The 21337-nt window shown below is 45.5% G+C and overlaps 1 protein-coding gene across 1 annotated transcript in view; it reads right to left on the bottom strand.

Moving 5' to 3' along the window:
- Positions 1-21337, bottom strand: part of LOC145417862 (acetylcholine receptor subunit beta-like 2) — a 359174-nt gene that overhangs the window by 226819 nt on the left and 111018 nt on the right. Inside the window, exon 3 of the mRNA XM_080286481.1 lies at positions 9084-9128. Coding sequence (XP_080142607.1) covers positions 9084-9128 — 45 coding nt within the window. The remainder of the gene's footprint in view (positions 1-9083; positions 9129-21337) is intronic.

The raw sequence follows: 21337 nt of genomic DNA, 5'->3' as shown, positions 1-21337 counted from the left end.
CAATAAAAGAAAGAAAACGGGTGCATGGATGGAGGGGTAACTCATTAAAACTGGTGGGTGTGCAAGGCCTTAACTTTATTACTCCTCCTGGGCAAACGGGGGGCAGCTCATTACCAGCCTCTCTCTCTCTCTCTCTCTCTCTCTCTCTCTCTCTCTCTCTCACGGACTGCTTCATGGCAACTTACGGGGCTCAATGTTGCCGAGTTCATGGTTAAGTTCCGGGGTTCAGCATTAAGCTCCGGGGCTCAATAGAATCCTCCAGGGCTGAATACTGCCTGTTGAGAGCTGAGGGGAGGCTACTGCATGTGAACGCCTCGATATTAGACAGTCAATAACCTAACACTCTTGGGGATAATGAGTTATTAAATTTGAGTAACGATAATTGCACCCATTATCACTAACGAGAAGTTGGGTGATGATGATGATGATGATGAATCAGATGATGAGTAGGAGGAGGATGGAGATTGTGATGACATTGACGATGATGATGATGATGATGATGATGAGCAGGAGGAGGAGGAGGAGAAGGAGGGTGATGATGATGATGATAGTCATTGTTCCCGCCCGCGTACAAAGCAGACACCGGGTAATATATTTTTTTTGCGTCTCTCTCTCTCGCTCTCTCTCTCTCTCTCTCTCTGTCCATGTGTTCCGGTTCTGACTCCTAAAAACTATAAACAGGAAGCCTTATTTATTTATTTATTTATTTATTTATTTCGGGGGTCGGTGGCTACTCGTCTGGCATGTCTAAGTCAGGTTCGATAATGAAGGTCACGGGTCTAAGGTCAAGGTTAAGAGTAAGGTCAGTGAGGTGAAAAGAGGTCAACCCTAAGCTGGCAGTTGACCCAAGCATCAGGGACACATCAGTTGAACCAGTAAAACAGCTTACTTCAACAACAACAACTACAATTACTACAACAATTACTGTAACTCCAACAGCAACTACAACACCAACAACAACTACTACACCACCTAAACTACAACTACTTCAACTGATATGGCTGCCAGGAAACCTTGGAATTGTGTTTAGTTTTTGACTAACGTAAACAGCCTTGTGAAACCTTAAACACACTACAAAACAATTAGGGGTACAATTAAAAAAAAGGACGATAATTACTTCTCATTAAAAGAGACTACTACAACTACTACTACCAAACTGGCGACTTTCCAATCCATAACTGCTTAACATAACAATCAAAGCATCTGGCCGAGAGCACAGTGTTATAAAAAAAAGTTGGTAATGCAGTAAAATATGTTCCCCTGGAGAGTGAGAGACAGGGGTGGGGGGGCACAAAAGTTAAGCCCTTGTCCATTTAGCCACACTGATTGGCTATTACGTATACTGGATCATTTCCCTTTACATGCCCAGAGAGGGGGGAGGAAAATACCATCATCATCATCATCATCATCATCATTATCATCATCATCAACAACAGACATCATCATCATCTTCAACAACATCATCATCATCATCATCATCATCGTCTTCATCAGCAACAACATCGACATTATCATCAACAACAACAAAGACATCATCATCATCACCATCATCACCATCGTCATCATATCTATCATCATCATCATTATCGTCCACACCTCTTTCCCACATGAGGATGGGGTATGGTTGGGTCCAGAGAGCATGACAAAAAAATAAATAAATATAAAAAACTCTAATGATGCAGTCACTGGGTAAAAGAAAAAACCAAGAACGAAGACGGAAATATAGGAACTGAGAATATTCACCACCACAACCTCCACCACCACAATTCTCACCACCACAGTCCCCGCCACCACCGCTCTACCCCACCGACACCCTCAGCACCAAGGAAATGAAATCCATCCATTCCCCACCTCTGTCCTGACTCCGACCCTAAGAGGTGATTCTGGGTGGCCGCAACATCAAATACTTTCATTTACCCTTTTCCTGGCACATCTGTCTCTTCTTTCCCCCCTAATCTCTCTCTAAATTTACTAGACTTCTCTCTCTAACTTTACTTGATGTCAATATCCCAGTTCATTGTTGGATTATCACTTTTCCTTAACACAGTTATAATCCCTGTCCCCTAAATCATCCTCATTAATTCATTTTTAGCAACCACTCATCCAAACACATCTTGACTGCCATTTTCAACACCATCAGCCTCACAATCACGTAACTGAACAACTCTCTCTTTCTCCTTGTATTCCACTTGATCAAACCATATATATATACAGCATTCCTTTAATTTTCTGTCTTCTGAAATAACACTACATGCACACAGGGGGTAACTTATTTAGGCACCTACTTTCCCCTCTTGGCTTTACACTTATGGTCCATGCCTCACCTACTACCAGTCACTACCTTCCACGTCCCTCATATTATTATTACCTGTTGTACCTATGCTCCAGCTTGTCACACGTACTTTCCTCATTCTATTTAACTCAGTTGCTTATCCCCTATCATTTTTTTTTTCATCCAGTCATTCCTTCAAACTACAATATTTAGCCCCGGCAATGAGAACTATGAAGGCCTAGAAGTTAAGGGTTAAATTATGCCTTCCTAAAGCACGTACTCCACTTCCCTCCCTCGTAAAAGTCGAATGCGTCTTCTTTCTGATATACTACTCCCCTCAATTTTCCTTCCTCATCCTCCTCCATCACAGCTCTCCTTCCTTCCCTTCCCTCCTTTCTTCCTCATCTCTCCATCCTTCTCATCTCTCCAACATTCCTCACCCTTCCATCCCAGTCTACTTCAATCCTTCATTCATGCATTCACTCTCTCTCATCTGACTAACTACAAGGCCAAACAGACTTGATTAACTGACTCGCCGCGTTTGATCTACCTGGCTCTCTCTCTCTCTCTCTCTCTCTCTCTCTCTCTCTCACACACACACACACACACACACACACACACACACACACACCTGTGTGCGTGTGTTCCCAGCCAGGTAATTAATACAGGTGTGGGCCAGTGTGTGGGGCTAATTGATCTCCACCTGTCAGACCCCACCTTGCTCTCGTCCCCCACCTCTCTCTCTCTCTCTCTCTCTCTCTCTCTCTCCAGTAGGTACTGTCAGGGGGAAAATGGGCGAAAAGGAGTAAGGGTGTTAAGAAAATAGAGGCAGAGGTTTGGAGAGAGAGAGAGAGAGGTGTGTGTGTGTGTGTGTGTATACCTTCAGGGCTTCGCTAATTGCTTTCTCTCGCCAACCTCTCCTCTACACACACCACCCAGGTCGATATTACTTAGGAAATGGTGGTGTCCAATCGGCTGATGATGATGATGATGGTGTGTGTGTGTGTGTGTGTGTGTGTGTGTGTGTGTGTGTGTGTGTGTGTGTGTGTGTGTGTGTGTGTGTGTGTGTGTGTGTGTGTGTGTGTGTGTGTGTGTGTGTGTGTGTGTAACCATGCATACCCACTCGTGTCAAAAGGTTCATACGGTATACAGACTCCCTACTTGAGAATAATTTTTAAGTGAAGAAGAAAGAGAAGAGGATATTTGAGCAACCCTTCATTCCTTCTCCTCCAACATTCTTCCCTCTACCCCACTCATCCTCTCTCTCTCTCTCTCTCTCTCTCTCTCTCTCTCATCGTTTCCTCTCCATTTCCTCTTTACGTCCTCTTTTATCCTGCCTTCTTTTCACTCGACTTCCATATTTTTACATCCTTCCATTTTACTTTGTCGGATATTTCGATATAATGTTGGTTCCTGTGAGTCTCTCTCTCTCTCTCTCTCTCTCTCTCTCTCTCTCTCTCTCTTTCTCCACCATCAGCTACTTCGATAAAATGTTCGTTCCTTTGAGCCTCTCTCTCTCTCTCTCTCTCTCTCTCTCTCTCTCTCTCTCTCTCTCTCTCTCTCACACACACACACACACACACACACACACACATCAGATTACTTACTTTTTCTCTTCCTCTCTCTATTCATTCATCAACTGTGTCCCTTAATTTCGTTCATTTTTCTTTCTCCCAATACCCGTTTCAATAGTGTTCGTCCTTTTCCCTTCCTTTGCACCCTTCCTCATCATTCAAGGCAGCACAGGCAGGTAATCAAGGAATTATTGGCTGAGAGAGAGAGAGAGAGAGAGAGAGAGAGAGAGAGAGAGGTACTATAACATTAATCTGATAACAAGAAACAAAAAACGAAACAGCAACGTAAAGACCAACACCTTAAGATTACCTGAAGATCCACGTAAGATGCTATGTGTTTCTGAGCTGTCTTATAAGCAGAGGAATCAATTTATCAAGGAATCGTTTAACTATCTCAAGATTAGAGAGTGCAGTCAGTATGGGATCAACTTAACTCTCACCTAATCTCACCTCGAACACCTGCATTTCACTCCCTAACCTATTCTATCCTAACCTAACCTAGCCTGGCCTAACCTAACCTAACCTAACCTACTACCCATTACAGGAAGCTTTACAATCCAAGCCTTCAGAATTTCACTTCCCAACTCATCCTCATCACGTTCCCATCACAGAAAACTCTACGGTGCCTGTCCTCCACATTTCACTTCCCCAACGCAGCGCAAAGGCAGTTTTTCACACTCTGATTGCTGGCTGCAGGGAAGAGTGAGAGTGAGAGAGAGAGAGAGAGAGAGAGAGAGAGGAGGGGGGAATATTAGAAAGAGGGGAAATGAGACAGAGTATGGAGGGAAATGAGAGAGAGGAAGGGAATTGGGAAGAGAGAGATGAGAGGAGGCAAAAGAGAGCGAGAGAGAGAGAGAGAGAGAGAGAGAGAGAGAGAGAGAGAGAGAGAGAGAGAGAGAGAGAGGCAAAAACCAGGAGGCTCAAAACAACAGAAAACAACAGAATCCAACCCCGCCCACCCCATCGCCTTCCCCTCTGTTTTTACCCCTTCACTACGAGTACCCCTCCCCCCCCCCGACGACATGGGTAAAATAACTGAGGAAAAATATAAAGACATCATTATTGTTATTTTGTTGTTTTGTTATTGTGCTGTTGTTGATGTGTTATTTTGCTGTTGTTGTTGTTGTTATTGTTGTTGTTGTTGTTCTTATTCTTGTTGTCACAGGCTCATATGACAAGTAAACTCGATTGACTGCAGGGTTAAGCTGTCCTCCTCTTGCAGTTCTCTTCCTTTCGGGGGATAAGGAAGTAGTTGAGGGACGTTTGCATAACCAGGCAGTAGCGCCGCCAGGTTATATCAATGCCACCACGTGAAGGCTCCCTCTCTAGCACCATCATGCTAGATTTTAACACTAAATCTCTCGCCCCCTCACCCAATACCTTTTCCTAAGCGATTTGTTTTGTTTACTGCATCTTACTGTATTATTCAGTGTTACATAATTCCTTCCAATATCGCCATACTCTGCATAAGAAACGTACAAGATGATATTAACCACCCATACCAAAAAAATAAATCGCTAAGGATGTGTTAGGGAGCCTCCTTACCCGACGAGATTACGAACCCTAGTCTCCTCTAAAGTTAGTAAAATTGCCCACTATTTAGCAAAAAAAAAAAAAATAAATAAAAAATAAATAAAAAAATAAGTAAATAAGAGACAAAAATGAAGATGATGATGGCGACAATTATCTCACATTTTTCTTACGTCTCTTCTAAGCTGAGAAAAATGGAAGGGAGTTGAGAAGAAATAAGTAAATATCATCGTATTAATTTAACCCTTTCAGCATGATTACAAGTGAGGAAGGAAGAGGGAGGGGAAGTAGTGAAGGAGGAGGAGGGAGGAGGAGGGAGGGGAAGGAGTGAAGAAGTATGAAGGAAGAGGAAGAGGAAAGTGGGAGGTGGGAACGGTGGGAGGAGCCTAGAGAGAGGTGGGAGAAGGGAGGGAAGAAGGAGGGAGGGAGGGAAGAGGGAAGGAGGGAAGAAGTGGAGGGGGAAGAGGGGAAGGAAGGAAAAGGGGAGGAGGGAAGGAGAGGGGTATGGAAGGTGTCTTTTTTATATATATTTTCCCCTCTTAAATCTTCAGGCCATTAACTGGGGGGGACTAAGGAAAAAAATAGAGGCCTTTTGATTGGTGTGCGCCAAAAAAAAAAAGACGAAAAAAAACAAGAAAAAATGGGGGATAAGAAAAATGAGTGAAGGAGATGGAGGAGGAAGCCCGAGGAAGTAAAAAAAAAATAAAAAAAAATAAAGAGTAAGAGTGGAAGATCGACTGAAATGTTAGTAAAGGCGAACCGATCTTATAACTAAAAGCTCATCAATTTCACATCGCCAAGGCTCTATAAAGCTTGTGTGAGTGGGCCAGTTCCCTCAGGTGAAAACTACAGCTCTACTATCTTGCTGCTCTGTATCTTTTGATTCCCTACGACGCGACTGAAAGAGAGGGACTGGGGAGAGATGGAGTACGACATTTTTCTTTTTTCCCTCCTCTTCCTTTTCTCCCTCTCCTCCTCCTTCCTTCATTCTTTCTTTCCTCTTCCTTCTCCTTCCTTCTTTCTTCCTTTCCTCTTCCTTCTTCCTTTCCTTCTCCTTCCTTCTGTCTTCCTTTCCTCTTCCATCTTCCTTTCCTTCTCCATCCTTCCTTCTTCCCTTCCTCTTCTTCCCCTCCCCTTCTTCCCTTCCTCTCCTTTCTTTTTCCTTTCCTCCTCCTTCTTCCTTCCTCTTCCTTATACTTCCCTTCTTCCTTTTTGTACAGCTTTTCAGACTTTGATGAATACGAAAACATTTTTGCACACACGATCCTCTGATGTCAGCTGGTCAAACTAAACTCCTTTCGCTTTAACTTGGACTAAAACTGCCACCTCTCCATCTTGAATGCTGAGGAGTGGCAACAGATTAACACCAGAATATGATGCTAGTCACGAAAAAGTGCTATGAAAAGGAAAAAAGGGACCAGGGTACTATTTCTGTCCGCCACTGAGATACGTGAAATAAGCTGCAAAAGGACGAAAAGCTTGACCAAACAAACAGAAATGATAAACAAGAAAAAACAAAGAATGCCAAACAGGGAAACAAAAAAATCCCATACATGAGAAAACAACAACAAAAATGCCATAGACAAGAAAAGAGAATGTCAAACAAAACCAAAAAAAAATGCCAAAGAAAAAATACCAAACAAGAAAACAACAAAAAATGAAAAACAGATAAAAAATGCCATACACAAAAAAAACAACAAAAAATGCCATACACGAAAAAAAACAAGACAACAAACATGCCAAACAACCCACAAGCCATACCCAAGAAACAACAACAATAACAACAACAACAACAACAACAAATGCCATGTGCAAGAAAACAAACGCAATCCTCACTGTTTTTATTTTTAGATCGAGATGGAACAATAAAACTGAACTTCTCTTGTTACACGCGATAAATAAAACAAATACACAAATCCTCTCTAGGCCATTCCACAGACGGGGTGGGATACAGAAATAAGTGTAGAGGCAAGGAAAAAACTACACCACAAACACACACCGCCTTTGTAGCGCTTGAAGAAAAAAAACAAACACAAAACAACACCGTCCCTATACCTCCTCACTGATACAATCGTCACACACACACACACACACACACACACACACACACACACAGGATAGAAACACGCATTGCCTTGTTTTTCCGTTTTTTTCCTTTAGCAATGGAGACCACTAACAATCAGAATAAATCAAGTTAATTATCTGCTAATCAAAAACAAACACGCTTATATTTTTAGCCAAACACGAGTCATGCTGGGAAGAAAAAAAAACACCTTCAATGCCTGAGAATGATCAGAACAATTACCTAACAGGAAAATATTAACTACATTAATATTTAGCACACACACACACACACACACACACACACACACACACACACACACACAACGCCGAATAATTACCCGCTGCCGTGTCCTCCTGTGGCAGGACTGGAAATCACGCTCTCTCTCCCTTTGAAGCTGGGCGAGCGGAGGTGACGTCACTGATGTAAACACGTGAGTCGCGGCGTCATCGGTTGTCATGGCAACGGGGTGGGGGAGAGGGTCACTTTGTAGGTATCCGCGGGAGGCTTCGTGTTTCCTCTTCCCCGGCGATTAATTTTATATAGTGCAGGTTTTCATCACCCCGTACGGTGCTCAAGCAAATTATGTTACTAAATACATAGAGTAGTCCATATGTAACACAAACACTCCACCAGTCGAAGTGCCTGAACCTACTAAGCCTCATCATCTGGTTATATGGTTGCCACCCAGCGAAGCAAATGTTTTCCTTGGTAACATTAATCCACTTAGGGTCTGTCTCTCACTGCAGTCACCTCAAATTAGCACAGCGTCGTCAGAGTCGATGGTTGGAGCCAGTGACGTCACTTATGAACACAGGAGTCTGGTATCGTCACTCGTTGTCATGGCAACAAGACAGCGGAAGAGTCGGACTCCAAGTGGCTCTGATGATTTCCTTACACTTAGTCCTGATTTCCACCACCCTATTCTCTTCCCCTCCCCTCTTCCATGTTCTTCCCTTCCTCTTCCCTCTTCTTCCCTTCCTCTTCTTCCTTCCCTTCCTCCTACTTCTTCTTCCCTTCCTCTTCCTTCTTCCTTCCCTTCCTCTTCCTTCTTCCCTTCCTCTTTCTTTTCTTCATTTCCTCTTCCTTCCCTCCTCTTCCTTCTTCCTTCCCTTCCTATTCCTTCTTCTTGCCTTCCTCTTCCTTCTTTCTTCCCTCCTGTTCTTTCCTCTTCCCTCCTCTTCCTTCTTCCTTTCCTTCCTCTTCCTTCTTTCAGCCATCCTCTTCTTCCAGTATCATGTTTCGTTTCCTAACCCCACTGCCACACTAACGACCACACCAGCAGACAGTGCCATTCCCAACAAAAGTGAGTTTCTAGTGAAGCGCTATTTACAGATCACCCTCTTGATGCGTCCAGACGATTTTATTCAGCTCAGACTGAGATAGAGATAGATAGATAGATAGATAGATAGATAGAGAGAGAGAGAGAGAGAGAGAGAGAGAGAGAGAGAGAGACGGTGACCATATTCTATTAAAATGAGATAGTGACGATGATAAAAAAAAAGCCGGTATAACTAAGAGACCAAAATTATAAGAAGAAAAGCTTATTAAAACACACACACACACACACACACACACACACACACACATAAATACCTTGAACTTCCTTCCATACAGAAATAAACAACAAAACTAATCAACTTACCTGTTCCACCCACACGTTTGAGGTCATGATCTGGTTTTTGAGGTTCTGTGGGGAGAGAAAAGAAAGAAATTAATTAGGGACCTGGAAAGCACGTAGACTGTTGATGTACCAAAAAATAAATAAATACGTACACACAAAAAAAAAAAAACTGCATACACAGCCATTACAAGCAATTAATTTGTTTTTTTTTTCTCTCTCTCTCTCTCTCTCTCTCTCTCTCTCTCTCTAATAGTCACAGAAATAGGTTGTGTTGTCTCTTCCCCTCTCCTCCTTTTTCCTTTTTTTATTTTTTTGGTCGAACTTCTTCCCCTCCAATTTTCCGTCCACCATCATAATCATCATCATCATCACCACCCACATCATTCCAACCTTAGCCTCTTCCGACCAATGACGCGATTATATTCTACTCCTGCTGCTGCCAGACGACTTTATTCAACTTAGCAGAGAAAGAGAGAGAGAGAGAGAGAGAGAGAGAGAGAGAGTTTCCAGACGTCTCCACTAAACTGATAATCATCCATAATTAGCAAGAACATCAAGGAAAATGCGTCATAGGACTGAAGGGGTTATCTGCCATCTAAGAGGTGCTGGAATGGGGCGCCTTCACGAGGTGGCACTAATATTACCAGGCGGCTCCACTGCCCGGTTATACGTCAATACACTTCCTACACTTCCTCCCTATCCCCCTAAAAGGATGGCGGACTGCGAGAGACCAAGTTCAGTCTACGGTCCACAATCTTCACGTTTCAGATGAAACTGGGGCTACTACTACTACTACTACTACTGCTGCTACTCCTACTAATATTACTACTACACTAGAAGAGATGGGGTGAGAAGGATCAACAAAGAGAACACAGCATTAATGGAATGGTATTTTGAGGGAGAACTTACACAATACAGAGAGTGGCACCTGTATGACGGAACACCTGGTCCTAATTAAGACTCAGGTAAAGGTGATAGGCCGCTTCCCTGGGGCTTTTAACACACCATAAAGGAGGGAAAAACAATACGGTTAATAAATGCAATATCTTCGGATGGCTAAACACACTATATCCCCACCATTTATTCACTTCAGTACGAGGATGCATTTGTGTCTTTTCTTTCCTTTCTTCTTTCCTTCAGATTATTATTTTTCAACTTGGGAATGGTCTCGCGATGTAATAAATAAATAACAGCAACAGCACATGCCACTACTACTACTACAAACACATCCTAGATAACTACTACCACTACCACAACAACCACAACTATAAGTACAACTCCCTCAATACTACCACAACTACCACAACTACACAACTAATACAACACAGTGCCATAATAACCTTTCGCTCACTCCCTCACTCGCTCTCTCTCTCATCCTCACTCAAACTCGACTCTGGCTCTGGCTCTCTCTCTCTCTCTCTCTCTCTCTCTCTCTCTCTCTCTCTCTCTCTCTCTCTCTCTCTCTCTCTCTCATGCAAATAGACGGAAAGTTTTATAAGTCGGGTAACTTCTCTAATGAGGGGAATAATGGAATAATTAAATACCCGAGAGAGAGAGAGAAAGAGAGAGAGAGAGAGAGAATAATTCCAAGAGGGCGCTTTGCAATAGGCAGGGCAAAGGAGCAGAACCACACATGTCAGAAGGCAAGACAGCTAAAAACAAATATCAGTACACACACACACACACACACACACACACACACACACACACACACACACGCACACACATACAAGGAGACAGACAGACAGACTTTCTCCTTTATAAATATACGGATTCACGAGAGCACAGGCAGTGGAGAGGGAAGTGTTCATGGGATACTACTGTGTTATTCTGCCACTAAGCGAACAGGAATACGCTGCCAAAGAAAGAATATCTCAATCTATAGGCCAGTCACTTCAACCTGGCGAGATTCCTTTGTTTTTATACCTTATTTCCCGTAGCTAAGTGGCAGAAAAAGACAATGCTACGGCTCTACATCCTACCTAGGGAACTTCTTCGTGACTTGCGTTTCAGTCTAGCACTTCCATCTAGTTAAAGCGAGGAGTATCGGCGTAAAATTCTCATCTCTCCATCTTGAGTACTGAGGTATAAGGGGATACCAACGCTAGACAATGGTGCTAGTCACGAAGAAGTGCTGTGGAGAGGATAAAGAGCCATAACAAATCCTTTTCAGCCACTGAGCCACGAGAAATAAGTTGCAAAACGACCTCCAAACACCCCCTCGACCTGCAAACGTACCCTCAATCTCCAAACAGCCCCCCTCGATCTCCAAACACACCCTCAACCTCCAAACACACCCTCAACCTCCAAAAACACCCTCAGCCTTCAAACACATCCTCAACCTCCAAACACACCCTCAACCTCCAACTACACCCTCAGCCTCCAAACATACACTCAACCTCCAAACACACCCTCAGCTTCCAAACACACCCTCAGCCTCCAAAAACACCCTCATCCCCCAAGCCCCTGCATTGATCATGTTCTCATCATCCCATTTTCCTCGACCTTTGAGCCAGTACCTGCCTCAATCACGCTACTCCTGAGAGGCGCTCCTAAACTTACAAAAAATTAGGGGAAAAAATGTCCGCCGCAAAGGTCGAGAGACGCCTGGTGCGTGTGTGTAGGCTGGCGGGCGTGAGGGTGTTGCTTGATGAGAACGCCATGTTGGCTGAGTTGGGCAGCTTCCACCTCACTCCCTTCAGCACCGCCGGCAGGAGGGAGGCGGAGTGCTGGCTCGTGAAGGCCCCGGGCAAGTGGTGGACAATGCACCAGCGCCCTGACTCGATCGCTCTGCTACGCGAGGTGTGCTGCCTCATCCGCCTACAGGACGTGCCCGGGGTGCAGCGGCTGGTGGCAGTGTGCCCCAGGATGGACGTCCTTATCACCGAGTACGCCGGGGACCGCCTGGGCGCCTACTTCGCCGAGCACCCCGAAGAAGCCACGCCTGAGAATGTTATTGAGGTGATGTCGCAGCTGTCCACCACCGTCAGTCAGGCCATCACCCTGGGTATCAGCCACAATGACCTCAAGCCCAAGAATATCTGCCTGCAGCGCGGCGACCACGGCCTCTTGCAGGTGACCATCGTGGGGTACAGCCTGGCCACGGAGTGCTGGGGCAGACCAGCATTCCCGCAGAAACTGGACGAAGAGACCTGGCACCGGCGGTTTTGGATGGCGCCCGAGGTGAGGAACGGGGAGTGCAGCCAGCCTGAGAGCGACATCTACAGCCTGGGTCATGTGTACGCCTGGCTGGTGGACGTATTCCGCCTCGCCCCACCTCCTCCGGCCCTCATGACCTGGCTCAAGATGGCGGCGTCTCAAGACCCATCAGAGCGACCCTCGCTCCATTACCTGGTCACCACACCTGATTTTCGTCCCCACGGTAGACACCTGAGGCCCAGGACACCCCCCAAACCAGCACCTCCTCCTGCTAACGGGAAGCGGAAGGAGGAAGATCCAATCCGTAGGGGAAAAAAGAAGGTGGACATGGAAAAGGAACGCTTTACTCCTGTGGGAAGGAGGGAAGGGCGGGGAAAGCTCGCCAAGGAGGAGAAGGATGGAGACGGGAAAAGCTCGATGTTCACTTAGAGAAGTGGATAAGAGTGAAGAACAGGTCACATAACCTCCTGCCTCCCCTCTTCCCTCCTAATCTTTACTACCTCACTGTCACAAGTTCTTCTTTTAATATTAAAAACAATTTCATCGGCACATACTAATTTTTCATATATACATACATGTTACTTAACTAGCATTTGCTTCACCGGCACACACATATTGCCTATATACAGCCTACAAGACCCGACAGACGGATGAAGAATACATATTATATCCAGCCTGCACGTTAACCTTTCCAGGGCGATGGTGTACATTGTCTTGTATGTACAGCAGGCTTATGACGGCTACTAGCAGACGATTTTAGTTAAGAAAAATAGTCCACAACAGTATTAGGACTGTAAAGCAACGTTTATCATGTTTAGAGGTGTGCTGGAGAGGGACGCCTTCACGTGGTGGGACCGATATGACCGGGTGGCTTCGCTGCCTGGTTATACAAACACCCTTCAACTCCCTCCATAGCCCCCAGAAGGAGGATAGTGGGCTGCAAGAAAGGTGCAACGTCAACCTGCAGTCCACTGGGTTCATATTGCAGCTGAACCTGGTGATACAACAATAAGGGATATCTCTGGTGTTGATGAAGTGCCGAAAAGGGTCGGATGAAACAAACGTAACGAAGACGAAATACAGAATAGCGATACAGACGCGATGGAATCAACAGAGAAAATGAGGAATGAAACGGGGAAAAGGAAAAATAGGGATGGAAAAGTGAGAAGATAAGTACAAAAAGACATGATAATAAACAGATAGGCCTATACAAAATCTGAGGAGTTGAAAGAAGAATGAAAAAAAATAATACCGGTAACAAACAGGGAAAAAACAAAAGAATCTGAAACAACAATATGGGGCAACGATAATAAAAATAAATAAATAAAATGCCAATACAGAAGAGCGAGAATGAACCCGTTAACAGCCTGTAATAAGTGTGAGAAAGAGTAAATGTGAGAGACGATTTCTAGGTAGGTGGGGGTACCGGTCATTCACTCACTCGATATAGCGCTGCCTTCAGGTGAATACACTGCGTGAGAATCCATACGGTTATCTGTTACCCAGAAAGCCATTTACTACACTGGGTGGTAACCATAACCCAATAACGCCTGGTGGTGCAGTGCGTCAAGGAGCTCCGTAAGGGTTTCTGTCTGAGGGTTGGTTGAGGTTTATTGCTCACATAATGCCATTCAGGGGCGAGTGAAGCTGGTCACCCTTGTCTTAACGGACAATACTAAGTTGCCTATACCCAGGCGCCGACACTTCTGATGGACAAAAATGAACTGAAAATAATGATGAAGATGATGATGACGATGATGATGATGATGATGATGATGATGATGACGATGATGATAATAGTGGTGATGAATGAATGAGTACCCTGGGAGGCAATACACACGTTTCCACAGGTCACCCCGCTACTGTGGAGGCGAGGGCGTAGCTAGGAGGTGGAGGGGGAGGTTCCCTAAAAATAATAAAGCATATCTATGAGGTGGTGGAGAGGTTGCCTAAAAAAAAAAAACCCTCACACACACACACATCCACTCCCACCACACATACATCCACCCCCCCACACACATCCACCCCCCCACACACGCGCATGCACACCCCATACACACATTCACCCCCCTCACACACACATCCATCCCCCCCATACACACATACAACCCCCCCACACACACATCCACCCCCCTACGCACATACACATACACATATACACTACCCGCACACACACATCCCACCATCCCCTTAGAGCACACGCACACACACACACACACACACACACCTCCGTGCCCCATCACCCACATCTCTCTCACTCGGCCATCAAAAAAGAAATCGAAACCAACGTCTCGAAGCCTCACCCGTCTCGACCCTCACATCTACTAAGCAACTCTAACCTTTACGGCAGGGGAGCATAGGAGTCAAAATTCCCCGCCTCTCTCTCGCTTCTAAGGGTGAGATTTGCCTGTGAATGTGACGTAACCCGCGGGGCTTCTCGACTTCAGCCTCAATTACGAAACGGACCTTGAATCGCGGCGCCGGTATTCGAATCCTTGAAATGAATCATCTTGCCTGATACGCTTAAATAAAAATGAAAGAAGGATCTGTACCCGGGAGCTTGGTTTGCAAATGAAGCTTTAGTCAAACAGAGAAGAGAGAAAAGTACACTTGCTCTAAAACCTCCACAAATAAGAAAGCCTTAAAGATGAAAATACTCAAGCTGAACACATCATCATCAACATAATTATCATCATCATCAATCATCATTATCATCATCATCGGTATCATCATCATAAATCATCATCATCATTATCAGCATCAGCATCAATAATCATCATCATCATCATCATCATCATCTCAGCACACAGACAGACGGGTAAAAACACAACCTCCTCCAATTCCCCTGGCGGAGGTATCTCAACGTCATCGAGCGGAAGGGGTCAGAATAAAAGAATATGGTACAGGGTGGATTAACGGACCTGCACGAGGGATTTCATGGAGCCACACGGTATTACGCAAACATACGATCCTGTTTTAATCCATTCAGCCCGAGAACGTCATTTTTTTATATTTTTTACTAGCTCTTTCCAGACTATTTCGTTCAATCTAGGAGAGAGAACACCATTAGTAAAGATGTTAATGAAGACTACATTCAATCCCTCCAATAAAGTCTCCCCTGAGCTCAATAAATCCATCTGGTACAGGCTAACAGGAGTAAAATAAAAAATAATGAAAATAAATATATAAGCTTTCCTCGTACAAAAAAAAAGATAGATTATTAGTAAAGATGCTAATGAAAGTTACATCCAATCCATTCAATAAAGTCTCCCCTGAGCCCAAAAAAAAAAAAATAAAAAAAAATAAATATAAAACTCTGCCCCGTATAAAAGAGAAAAAAAAAACGAAGCCTCAAACAAACCCAGTGAGTCCAAAAAATCCCTCCTGCAAAGCTGAATAAAATCGTCTGAGAGAACCATGAATAAAAATATAAGAGATCATATTACAGGGGGCTGACGGGACAAAATGGACGACCACAGAAGCAAGAGGAATTGCACATAGCCAAACAGGATTAACCAAACATACATACGGTGTTTTAAGCGTGTCTGGATCGGTGCTGTGTGTGTGTGTGTGTGTGTGTGAGAGAGAGAGATTAAACCAAGGTGAATGTTGGCCTAAGAAATGGAGGTGATTCAGGAAGGCAGACAAATAATTCTCTCTCTCTCTCTCTCTCTCACGTCATTCCTTTCCCGAGTATCAGGTATGTCACCCTTCCAACTTCAATCATGTCACCTCCCTCCCTTCCTCTTTCCCTCCCTCCCTAACAACCTCCCTCCCTCTCTCCAGCCTTCCCTCCCTCCCTCCCTTCCTCCCTACAGTATCTATCTACCTCCCTCCCTCCCTCCCCCCATTCCCCACCTCAATCATACCCCCCTGTCATACCCTCCCTCCGCCTCAATCATATCCTCCTCCCCCTTCTCCACCCATCAAAATAATATCGCCTCTCTGGGCTCTCTCTCTCTCTCTCTCTCTCTCTCTCTCACCTCTGAAAGTGCTCTGGGGTTTTTCTTTCTCGCTGACCATTTCGCTTGCCATTTTTTCAAGCCTTGGAATTAAAGAGGAGTTTTTCGTTTTAAGGAAATAAATGGTCTTCCTTTTTACGCGATTCACTGGAAGAAAGAGTGTAATTGCTTTGTAAATGGAAAGTAAAGATTATTTAGTGCTGTCTGCTTTAGTTGGACCTAAAAAAATAATAACCACTTTACCTCGAGGGATATATTCCATTCATTATTATTATTATTATGATTATGATGATTATTATTATTATCATCATTACCACCATCAACATTATCACCATCAACATTATCACCATCATCAACATCGCCATCATCATCACCACCATCATCATCATCATCATCATCATCATCACCATCATCATCTTCATCACTCTAATTCCAGCAAGAAAAATAGGGTGCACTAATACCAAGCCCTCGAAAGTCATTCCCCCCCCACACCATACCCCCACATCCTTCCCCCACACCACACACCCACATCCTTCCCCCCACACCACACCCCCACATCCTTTCCCCAAACCAAAACCCCCACATCTTTCCCGCACACCACACCACACATCCTTCCCCCCACACCACACACCCACATCCCACCACACCACACCCCCATATCCTTCCCCCACACCACACCACACATCTCTCCCTCACACACCAAACCCCCACATCCTCCCCCCCCATCACACCCTTGCATTCCACACACTATCTCAAGAAACTTCAGTCCTTCTTAACTCCTTCTTCAGATTCTTAATGATGAGCCAAAGGTACGGTGTTGGGGGGAGTGGAGCCTTATCACACCACCAATACCACTACACCAGACAAACCCTCCTTCACACCACATTATCACACCACTACATGTCATCTCTCTCTCTCTCTCTCTCTATCTCTCTCACACACACACACACACACACACACACGCACACACACACACACAGTAGCACTTCCCTAGCTCCCTAATTCCCGTGCCTACTTAACACTCCAGCCGCACCTCCTTCCGTAATGACCACCAGGCCCTACGCTGCAAGGAGGGGCGCGATCACTCCCAGGGGCGTCTCAGGGTAAGGGAGAGAGAGAGAGAGAGAGAGAGAGAGAATGTGTGTGTGTGTGTGTGAGAGAGAGAGAGAGAGAGAGAGCAGTGTGTCCCAATGCCCTACACCCCACAAGAATAATACAACCTGTTAGGCACCAGCTGAGGGTGAGAAAGCTCCCTAACCCCTTCTCCTTAGCGATTTATTTTGGGGTAAAGCTGGCAAATAGACAGAGTAAGGCAATATCGCAAGAATTTGTAACACCGAAGAGGACAGTAAGCTATAATAAACAAAATAAATCGCAAAGGAATAGGTGTTAGGGAGCTTCCTTAAAGTAAAGTAATAAATAACACCCATTCTTTACTTACAAAAAATACCAACACACTCCTACAGCATTCCAACTAAATAATAATAAATGAATTTCTCCATATAAGCGTATTTCTCCTATCACTGCAAAAATAATAATAATAATAATAATAATAATAATAATAATACCACGTCTCTCACACAAAACAATAAGCGTTAATATGGGAGTCAAATTTCACCCATTACAATTACTATCACAAACTCAAATGACATATCAATCCTTTCCAAAATTTCCGAAAAAATATATACCGGTATATAAAAAAGAGTATGTCTGTTTCCATTATATTCCCGACAGTCGAATCATTACACTGACAACCCTATTTTTTTTTGTTCTTTAACCACGGCGTTGCTGAGGTGTGGATGGAGATAAAAGCTGTGTGTGTGTGTGTGTGTGTGTGTGTGTGTGTGTGTGTGTGTGTGAGACAGAGAGAGAGAGAGAGAGAGAGAGAGAGAGCAATATGTCCTAGAGAGCCACACCCCACAGGCATAATACAACCAACGCCACCAGCGGAATGCAGGGAGAGGCAGGGTGAGGCAGAGGAGTAGGCAGGGTGAGGCAGGGAGGTAGACAGGGCGAGGTAGACGGGTAGGCAGGGTGAGGCGGGTGAGCAGGCAGAGTGAGGCAGGGAGGTAGGCAGGGTGCAGGAGGGGTGAACCTGTTAGGCTGGGAGGGGCAGGGGAGGCAGAAAGAAGCAAGGTTAGGCAGGGAAAGAGAGACAGTATTAAAGGGGAATGGACAGAAATGATAAGGTGGCAGTGTGAGACAGGAGGGAGTAGTGAGGCAGTGTACGGAAGGAAGGAGAGGCAGATAACGGCAGTGTGAGATGGAGGGAAGATACAAACAGTGTGGCAGTGTAAGACAGGAGGCAGTTGTGAAAAAGCATGAGACAACTGACAGTATTAAGGCACCGTGAAACAGAGGACAGTGTGAGATATTAAGAAGAGTAGAAGCAGTGTGTAGTAGTTGAAAAGCAGTATGAGGCAGTACTGAAGGAGTGTGAGGCAGGAGAGGCAGGAGTGGATGGGTGTGTGGGGTGGATGGCAGGGTATATACGTAGGATGCTGCACACGGGGAGATGGGCCGGGCTATCTGAGAGGGTGACACTGCGACGATGAGAATGGTAGACTGATATACCGCTTTCACCTTAACTTGGCCCAGATTTTCGCGTTCTGCAACTTATTTTACATACCTCAATGGCAGGATAAGATAATGGTACAGCTCTACACTCTTTCATTATCACCTCTTCGTAACTAGCATCATATTTTAATCTACTCTTACGGGGTCACATTCAAGACGGAGAGATTTCACTATTAGGCCAACTTAGAGTAAAATGACTATTGAACGCTTTATGTGCGTAGGGGATGGAGGTAAGAGGAGGTTTACACACACACACACACACACACACACACACACACACACACACACACACACACACACACACACACACACACACACACCATATCTCTAGGGACTAGAATCAAAGGGCGTACGTCTCATCAATTTTCCCTCCCTCGCTGAATCCCTCCATATTGGCTCTCTCTCTCTCTCTCTCTCTCTCTCTCTCTCTCTCTCTCAAATACTGCTATCAAAAGACCAGCACCCTAGGAGAGAGTGCATATTGGTGACGAAGAGGTGTGTGCGATGAGGAGGCCTGAGAGGTGAGGAGGTGAGAAAGGTGTGCTAAGGGGGGTGCATGGAGGTGAGAGAGGTGTGAGGAGGTGAGGTGTGTGCTATGGGAGGTGTGAGGAGGTGAGGGGGGGTGCTATGGGAGGTGAGGAGGTGAGAGAGATGTGCAGTGAAAGGTGTGTGTGCGGTGAGAGGTGAGAAAGGTGAGAAGTTTGAGGAGTAATGTGAGGTGCTGAGTGAGACTAAGAGGTGAGAGGAGAGAAGCGTGAAGCAAAAAGTGAGAGTGAGACGTGAGAGGAGAGAAGTGTGAGTAAGAGTGACAGTGAGAGACAGTAAGCGTGAGTTGACAGGACAGCGGCAGGCAATGGTCAGCACAGGGGGAGGGGGACATTTTAAACCACTTCAGCACCACGATGTCTTCAGTGTCTTATTCTTCCCGCCTCCACACCATCTCACTCAGCTTACCAAGGGCCTCTCGTGTGTGTGTGTGTGTGTGTGTGTGTGTGTGTGTGTGTGTGTGTGTGTGTGTGTGTGTGTGTGTGTGTGTGTGTGTGTGTGTGTGTGTGTGTGTGTTTCTATCTGTCTGTCTATATGCGCGTCTGTCTCTCTTCGTGCCCTAAATATTAAAAGCCTTGACCAACCTCATTTTCTTTACAGTTAACAGCTACTGACCTAACTTAAGTCAACATGGAATAGGATTGTCCTGAGTCAAAAGGTCAAGGTAACTGGAGTGAAAATAACATCAACCCCAGGCAGGCGGTTGTCTCCCTTCTCGTGGGTGTTTTAGCTGAAGACGATTGTAATTCACCGAGGCATGCTGTTCTTCATCACTTTGCAATGATGTCTTCTTGCAATCTCCGAACAATTCAACTAAGATTTCTTGAGTTGAGGGGATTAGATACAGCCTTCCTTAACTCCTCTGCTACCTGGGACTCTCCTAATTTGGGCAACATCGAATACAAGAAACGTGGATTATATGGAAGACGCCTTTGGTCTGCGAGGGTAAAATGACGGAAACCACCTTGCGCTATTAAGAAGAAAAAATTCGAAGGAGTAGAGGTAACGGCGAAGCAGGGCGTTCAGAGGGGGAAGCGTGGAGAGATGTGGAGGATAGGGGGAAGGTGGGGAGGGGTAGGGGTAGGGGGAGGATCAGATGGGGAGAATGAAGGGTAGGGAGCTAGAGGGGGGGCGGCAGAAGGGGATTGTGTGGGAGAGGGGAGTAATTGAACAGGTGTAGGGGTACTTAGATGGAGGGGGAAGGGAGTATGGGTGTCGAGGGGAGGGGAAGGGGTTGTTAGGTGTCTCTCGAGGCGTGGAGGGGCGGACCAGCTAACTGTACCGTCAGGGATAAATTAGATTAGCATACACAGAGAGGGAGAGGCGCACAGATAGCCACCCTCCCTCCCTCCTTCCTCTCCTCCCTCCCTCCCTTCTTCCCTCCCTCCCTATCTCCCTCCCTCCCGGACCTGCCTCACTGACCTACTTTTGTCCCTTCACTACGTGGGACCGTCGGGGGAGGGCAGGAACAAAGTTAAATTAGCATACAGATAGGGAGTGTTACAGAGATAGCCACCCACCCTCCCTCACGTCGTGCCTGCCTCATTCCAGAACCTGCTTCACTCCCGTACCTGCCTCACTCCCGGCTGCACAACCCCAAACTTTCTTCAGCCCCGTACCTGCCTCACTTGCGGACCTGTCTCACCCAAGGACCTGCCTCAGTACGACTTTAATCCATGTCCTCAATTTTAGATAACAAAGCATCTCTAGGAGCGTTTCTGTCCGTCTCTCTCCGACAAACGATTTTCTGACGCGAGGCATTTCACACACGTAGACTTTCCCGATGTTAGTGAAGCCCCACCACACCACACACCACCACACGATACAAAATCACAACACCAAACCACACCACACCACACAAAATCACCACAAAACACCACAACACAAAAATCACCCTCCCACACCACACCACACAAAATCACCCTTCCACACCACACCACACAAAATCACCCTCCCACACCACACCACACAAAAATCATCCTCCCACACCACACCACACAAAAATCATCCTCCCACACCACACCACACAAA

The sequence above is a fragment of the Coenobita brevimanus genome, chromosome 111 (assembly GCF_032717465.1).
Source record: "Coenobita brevimanus isolate Jiangsu-jjx chromosome 111, ASM3271746v2, whole genome shotgun sequence".
Lineage (NCBI taxonomy): Eukaryota > Metazoa > Arthropoda > Malacostraca > Decapoda > Coenobitidae > Coenobita > Coenobita brevimanus.
The sequence above is the reverse complement of the archived record's forward strand: the minus strand, read 5'-3'. Positions and strand labels throughout refer to the sequence as shown.